Here is a 7,894-nt window from a genome sequence, read left to right on the forward strand (position 1 = left end):
TTTTCTTACATGTTCTAAGATACACTAATATTGCATTCTTTGAGGCAACATAGTGCTTCCCCAATCTTGGCCCATGAACTAGAAGGCAAGAGACTAGAAAGCGGCACATACCTTATAAGAAACCACCCTAAATTAGGCAGAAGAAGCAACAGGCCTGGGTGATTGACTGCATATGGGGATTAGAAGGAAAAGAAATAATTTTTATCAAATCCCCTTATTTCAATGCAAAGCAATGTGAAATATGCAAAACATAAAACTAGTCTGTTCCTCTAAGAAGCTGAAGAGAATCCTGAGAAAACGCAAGGATACAGGGCACTCATTCCTCTGCTCAAAGCCTTTTACCACTTCCAATTTTATTCACAATAAAAGTCAAACTTCTTACAAAAGCCCAATAACAGTGCTTCACTAGGCAGAAAAAAAAAGAATCACCTAGAGAGCAGGTTTTAACAGATTCTTGGGCCCCGTCCCAGAACGATTCATCAGGTCGATGTAGAAAAGGGTCAATAATCTGCATTTCTAACATGCTCCCCCGGGTGTCTCGGATACTTCACAAGGACTGAGTAGCCACTAAAGCAGTGGTTTTTATATGTTAGAGGTCATCAGAATCACCTAAAGGTTCTTAAAACAAGACTACTGGGCGCCACCCCTAGAGTTTCTGAAACAGGAGCTCTGGGGTGAGGCCCAGCATTCTGCATTTCTAACAAGTCTCTGAAGCTGCGGTCTAGTGGCCATACTTAGAAAACTGCTGGAATCAACTCTTTCTCAGGGATGAGTCTCACTTTGATTTATTCAGTAAGCAAAGGGATTAAAACACTTAAGAGAGGAGTCAGATAACTGATGAGATAAAGCTTTTTAAGCACAGTGTGTTTTAAGATTAATTAGAATGCGAAGGGCAGGACTTGAGAGCCCAAAAGAGAGAAAGTAGCCAATGAGATCCCCGTCTTCTGTGAATACCTGTATCCTACTAGCACACACCTCACTGAGCTACTCTCCCCCACGAGGCTCAGGTCCTTGTGAACAAGGACTCTTGGCTTATTCATCTCTGTATCCCAACGCCTGGCCCACACTGTAGTCACAAAATGACTCAGTGAACGAGACCCCTGCCATAGTCTAGGAATGGAAGCAATGAAGCTGGTGGCACACAAATGCAAACTAAGGGACAGATGCACAGGACACTTGGGCAAAGAATCAACAGGCCTGGGTGACTGCAAAGGGGGAGGGGCAGGACACCAAGGGAAAAAGGAATCATAGCTGACTTGTGGAAAATAAGGATACCATTAATAGAAACGAGGCAGTCAGGAAGAGGCCTGACTGAACACAAGTTTGCAGAAAGGACGGACTTCCAGTTAAATTACCACCCCAGTGGTACTCAGTTAAAAGAATGTTGTATATTTATTTATTGTACCTTTCCAAGCAAATGAGTTTCGCTGACAGATAAAGGATGCAGGAATATAGTCACCAAGAGGCAAACCAGATAGAAATAAAATGTTTCAAGGTTTCAGTTGACTGAATTTAGATGAAAAAGGGTGAAATGGATTCTCTACACCTAAAGTTGATCAGAACACAGCAACTAATATTTTAAATCCTGCAGAAGGCCTCCCAGGGCCACAGCTAGGCACGATCTACTGAATTGTTCTTAAGCAAAAAACGGAACCTAGGCCGGGCCATCTGTTCCTCTTTCTACTCCGGTCTGCCTGGAGACCACCTCGCCAGATGAGGAAACACAGATGGCAAGTAGTTAGCAGATATGGCTATAGGAGTAAATGACAAGCTACACCCAGCATTTCTGTTTTTTTCCTAAAATCCTAAATTACCATCAGCTTTGTTTTTACAATTGCTAAATGTTAGCTGATATGCAAAAAAGCTTGTAGATTTTAGAACAATAATGGGTACTGTTCGCATACAAACCACAAAATTTAATATGCAAACGTGATGTACAAATGGAAAAGGAGGACAGTAAGACTCTAGAATGATTCCATTTAAGCCACTCGGATGAAGTATGGCTTTAAGGTTTTTTTGGACCATGACCCTCAAAAAGAGATAGTTTACATGAATGACCCAAGTAAAGATACTAAACTCCCCACCATGAACACATACTCACATATTTAGTGAAGCAATACTTAGCCTTCCTATAAAATGCAGATTTCTGCCTAATCTTCCTTAAAAAAAAAAAAAAAAAAAAAAAAGCTTTCTGCAACCCACTGGTTTGACTGCACACTGAGATACATGGAAACAACACTGAACTAAAAAGGATCACAGAGACCTGTAGCGCTTATGTTTACAGGCCAGTCAATCCTGTACTGACAAGATCTACGTCAATCTGCTCAAGAATGCTTACTTGTCTGATTATTCAGAAAAAGCGAACCCTGGCAGGCTACAGGAGGAACTGGCCTGGTTACCCGCCTCAAGCGATTTCTCAAGCTCGCATCATCGTACTGATGATGTGCCTTCTAGGTGGGCAGCTACATACCTTCAAAAAAAACTTAGTTAGTTAGTTATCTGGCTTCAGAAGTTTTTATTTGAAAGGAACTGACAAAAAGTGGAGCACAAACACAGTACTTGGTTTGCTTCAAAATCAGGGAAGTGACAACTGAACTGAGACAAATTTCAATTAAAAAGGAGACACAAATAATACAGGATCGTTTCAGAATACCTTATCTCATGCCTGTTTGGTATGTCATGCTTTTCAGCTTGTAGCTTATGGGCCAGCACTGAATGAAGATCTGACTTTTCCAGCAACTTGTTATCTAGCAAAGAAAAAAAAAAGTTATTACAACCCAGGTATGCTTTATTACTACTTAACATCTTATAAAGATTTGGACCAAAGAAATAACCAGAAGATGACTGGGCAGGTTTCACTTTTATGAGGTATCAAAGTACTAGGCACTGTACTTTACCACCGATTACAGCAATCGTCCAAACTCCAGGCACATGCGCTCCTTAGACACTTCCTGGCCCAAGCACAGGCAGCCCAGACAAAGGAACCTATGAAAAATCACTCCAAAACGCCCCCGTGCCCATGCTTTCTACTCCCACAGCTACCTGTTTCTACCTGGGAAAGAGGCAACAAACATACCAAAACACAATGGAAAAGTGAAGTGCTATGCATCTCTAAGCAAGAGAGGAAAACTTTACCTTATTATATTTGGAATTTTTTTAGAAAGAAGATACTTTTTTTTTTTTTGCAGTGTGCGGGCCTCTCACTGTTGTGGCCTCTCCCGCCGCGGAGCACAGGTTCCGGACGTGCAGGCCCAGCGGCCATGGCTCACGGGCCCAGCAGCTCCGCGGCATGTGGGATCTTCCCGGACTGGGGCACGAACCCACGTCCCCTGCATTGGCAGGCGGACTCCCAACCACTGCGCCACCAGGGAAGCCCTGGAATTTTTTTTAAAAAGATTTTTTTAATGTGGATCATTTTTTAAAAGTCTTTATTGAATCTGTTACAACACTGCTTCTGTTTTATGTTTTGGATTTTTGGCTGCGAGGCATGCGGGATCTCAGCTCCCCGACCAGTGATCAAACCCACACCCCCTGCAATGGAAGGCCAAGTCTTAACCACTGGACTGCCAGACAGTCCCTGGAATATTTAATCTAAGATCAGGGCACTAGGGATACAAATACAAACCAGAGTCCCTGACCTCAAGGAGCTAAAAAAGTGTAATGGGGGTGGGGGTGGGGTGGAGGTCAAGTATAAAAAGGAAGAGTGAACTTTTACTCATTTTCTCAGATGGTTTCACAGGTGAAGACAACAGACAGTCCAAGCAGAAGGTCTAGAGAGCTGTTCAGTAAATGGCTAGAAATAAAAGTTTGCACCAACACGTGAGAGGGCAGGATGAGAAATTCAGACCTCTTCTTACTGGCAATAGCGAAACAACAGATTTTAAAAGCAGGCAGTGACATGAACAGGTATCAATTAGTAAGAAGTCAAAGGTTATTCTGAGGTTCCCTGCTCGTCCAACTGGGTGCAAGATCCTAACATGCCAGAGAACACAGGAGCAGAGAGCTCAAGGAAGAAAATGAGTCCTTGGAACTTAATAAATGTGACAGGGAACACAGTGCAGAAATTCAAAAGAAAAGTCAGGGCAAGAAATGACATGCATGCAGGGGGCCAGTGAGATCAGAAGTGGAAGGGCGTGCACAAAGCAGAACAAGAAAGTGACCACGGGAAACTTACAGAAAACCCACACCTGATGGGGGCTTTCACAGATCCCAAACGTCTGAGATTAGCGATGCTTCACAGCAAAAGTTGGAGAGGGTTTATGCTAGTGACTATTCCTGTTAGAATAGCTTATCTTTCCTCTTAAAGAGTTGAGTCCTACTTCTTGATATCTAAAAATGGAAATCCTGGGCAGAAACAGAAACACTATCTTCATCAATATTAATTTAATAAATTAGCTCAAGAGAACAGGGAAGTGATTCCAAACTTGAATGTTCACCAGTGTCAAAGGGCTCTAATAAGATCTTCAAAATGTTACAGCTAGGTGCCCTGTGATATCAAAGACATGAGGTATTCAAGAGGGATCCTTCTTAAAAGTTCCTCTCACTCAAAGGCCACCTGCTGTCCCCAGAGCCTCTTTTCATCTTTCTCTTCAGGCTCAGAGGCAGGACTGAACGGGAAACTCTGGTTGACTGCTTTGGGAGGCTAGGAATGAAGAGTGAGGCTGTTCCACCATCTAGAAGTGACCTCCCAAATGTCAGTCCCCTGCCTCAACTGCAGATTTTAACAGGCCAAGATTGTCTTGCCCTCTTGGCCCGCCCCCGCCCCCCCCCCCAGCCCCCTCTCCTAGCTCCCGGGCATGCATTACTCACTATAGCTGTTTTAAAGACGTGTTCCCTCTCCAGGACTGACCTGTCTTTCTGACTTTCCTCCAACATCCTCCATCCCTCCAAGATGTCCATTTTCAAAGTGCAGAAAAACACTCAATTGTGTCAATGTGATTACAAGCACCTTCCATTTATAGACAGTTACGTAGACGGCTTTCAAAGCACTTATATGCACAGCACTGTGTTTTTGAAGCAGGCAAGGCGAGCTTCACGCCTATTTTATAGATGCAGCAAACCAGACTCAGGTAAGTGAGGCTGGTAAGGGGAGTGTCGTCAGACCTCCAACCCAATGTGACCTTCAGTGTATTAGCTTTGAAACAATAAGCATATGATGAAATACCCGATGACCTGAATTTATGTAACCCATGAGGAATCGTTTCAGCAAGGAGTTTCCTGTGCTTCTGGCTTTCTGAAAGAGCACTGGGCTGCCAGCCTCTTAAGAGTGTAAGGAATCAGCACAGGAGTGGCACATTCATCATGTCCCTTTTCTCCCCATTTTAGTTAAGAGGATGGGCTCAGCGAAAGCAAGAAGGCCGTTTCTTGGGGGACCCAATGAGAAAGGCAAAAGTGCAAAAAAGTCCGGAGCCATCAAGTCTGTGTCCAAATCCAGGCCCTATCATTAATCTGCTGTACCTCCCCAGAGAAATGACCTAATCTCTCTCAGTCTCAATTTTCTCATTTGTATAAAGGGCAACAGGCCCTGCTTCATAGAATTTTCAGAAAGATAAAGTGAAACGACACATGCCAAATATTTACGACAGCACTCAAGCTTGTCTCTACCTTCGAATTACTTGGGGATCACCAAGAAATACTGACACCTGTGTCCCACCTCTACTACTGGCGTTTCGTTGGTCTGGGATGTGGCCTGGGCTTTATAATTTTTAAAAGATCCCCACCTGATTCTAATGTGCAGGTAAGTTCAGGAACCATAACTTTAGCACAATCAGAATTCAATAAAGGGCACCCACTATTACAATGAACTGCGTCATCAACATGATTTGAGATTTGCAGGCTTACTTCAAGGGGTAGACAGAACCAGAGGTCCGAAGAGTGTCCCGTTTCTTCCCCCAAATGTGTCGTCAGTTATGGTAAAATGGGGCGGAGGGGCACGGAAATGCTCTTTAGAAGGCATCTAAGGGCACAAACATTTTTGTACTCAAATTGCAGCAGCGGGGGTGGGTGTGGGCCACCTCTTTCACACTGAAGTTTTCAACGACAGTAAAGACTGTGATGTCCCAACTAAAAAGTACGTTAAGACTCAAGATGTGTAATATGTAACAGTCAAAGCACACCAAACTGAAGGAAGAACAACAGATCTTCAGGAATGAAAGGCAAACATTTCGCTACACTCTGAAGACGACGGTAACGGAGCGAGTTACTGCTTAAAGTCAGTGCCCGTGTCAGTAACAACACGATGCCCGAAACAGGATGTTTCTGGAACCGGCCTATTTAAGTAACACAAGCATTATGTGAGCTGCTGGGATTTACAAACACAGACATGAACGGTGCCTGCCCGTGAAGAATACCCAATTGAGGAGGTAAACCCAGCACAGTCACACCCAAGAATAAAGTGAAAGAGGAAAAGATCTAAAACGGCGTTTGGGGGTCCAAGGCGCTGGGTACCCGGGGCGGCCTCAAGGCGCGCGGGCGGCGCGGGGGGCTCGGCCTCGGGTTCCCGCTGGCGCCCCGCATGCCTCGGCTGGGCCCGCCCGCCCGCTCCCGGGGCCCGCCAGCCGCTCACACTGCAGGATGATCTCTTCGAACGCCTGCCTCTGCAGCCGGTCCCGGCGCCTCAATTCCTCCGAGATGTGGCGCTTCCAGCGGGGGAAGACGGAGGCGCGGAGGCCCGACGACATGTCGCGCGCTGCCCCGGCGCCTTAGCGCCGCCAATCCGCACGGGGGCTGGCTGCCGCGGCCCGCACCATGAGGCAACCTGCGGGCGCGGGAGGAGCAGCAGCCCCAGGTTTCAGGTCCACGAACAGGCCTCCCCCGATGCAATCCAGGACGGACTTCCGGCTCCTGACGGAAATGGCTTCGGACAGAGCCAGAAAGCCCGCCTCCTCATCCGACGTCTTACGCCACACGCACGCACATGTCCGGCGCCGACTCAGGGCGCTGGCTGATGATAGCATCCCGAGGCCGGAAGTGCCGGCCGCAGAGATGCGGCCGCTAGAAGGCGTGCGGGCCACGTTGGAGGCTCGGCCTTGCGGGGTCGGGGGCGGAGGAAGGAAAAGGCAAAAGGGAGGCTTCCGCCCACCTGCTGTTTCCTTTGCTTGCTTTTCCCCGTTTTATATTTTCTTTCTTAGCCTGCCTCCCTTTTCTTCATGTCAGTTTACAAGCAGAAGTAAACTCCCCACATGGTAGCTGTGTGACTATAGGTGAGAGACAGCATTCCTAAACCTCAGTTTCCTAATCTGTAAAATGGGGAAGATCCCTAAACCGGGAAGGAATGATACCTATCCCACAGGATTGTCGTGAGGATTGAAAGTAATAAACTATATAATGCAGTTCACACTGCGCCTGTACATAGTAAGCCTAACCTTACCTAGACACTTGGTATCTGTCGAAGTCCTAACCAAAGATTGGTTGCTTTAAGCAAGAGCAACCCATTGACCTTCGAAAAAGGTTTTTTATGCAATAAAGAAATGGAATGCAAAGAACCGCTAAAGAAAATGCGAATAGATTAGCTATGTAAATCATTAGAAGCCTAGAAATTATCTATGACCTAAAAGTAAATGGGTCCTTAGAAGGTCATTTAAGGGTTAGGATACAAACAGGATTTTGAAAGAGAAAAAGGACAGTTTGCCAGTAGATGAAAGCAGAAGATGAAAGACAGACTCGGGAGAAGATGACATCTATCAACTCAGTAGAATGGGAAACCTTGGTCTGTAGTAGAATCATCTGAGTTCCATCTGCATTTAACAAGTTAGTAAATTTATTGCATGAAAATGGAGCCGGACAAAATAGGAGGCAGAAGAGAGGAAAGGAATGTTAGAATCTGCTTTCTCTTTCAATGTGTCTCAAGTCCAGAGGAAGATCCTTCACAGAGAAGAAGGCCTTTCCTCTCCTG

At 45.6% G+C, this 7,894-nt stretch overlaps 1 protein-coding gene across 2 annotated transcripts in view; it reads right to left on the bottom strand.

Annotated features, from left to right (window-relative positions):
• ATG16L1 (autophagy related 16 like 1) overlaps nt 1-6,945 on the bottom strand; it is a 47,203-nt gene extending 40,258 nt beyond the window's left edge. The window contains exons 1-2 of one of the 2 annotated variants that reach the window (XM_029224953.1): nt 6,566-6,945; nt 2,654-2,747 (exon numbers count right to left, since the gene is read on the bottom strand). In XM_029224953.1, coding sequence (XP_029080786.1) covers nt 2,654-2,747; nt 6,566-6,680 — 209 coding nt within the window. In that variant the 5' untranslated portion in view covers nt 6,681-6,945. The remainder of the gene's footprint in view (nt 1-2,653; nt 2,748-6,565) is intronic. The other variant, XM_029224952.1, reaches the window with a different exon arrangement.
• Between the last annotated feature and the right edge of the window lie 949 nt (nt 6,946-7,894).

Source organism: Monodon monoceros, unplaced genomic scaffold (assembly GCF_005190385.1).
Source record: "Monodon monoceros isolate NGI ecotype Baffin Bay Population unplaced genomic scaffold, NGI_Narwhal_1 Super_Scaffold_16, whole genome shotgun sequence".
In the NCBI taxonomy this organism is placed as follows: Eukaryota; Metazoa; Chordata; class Mammalia; order Artiodactyla; family Monodontidae; genus Monodon; species Monodon monoceros.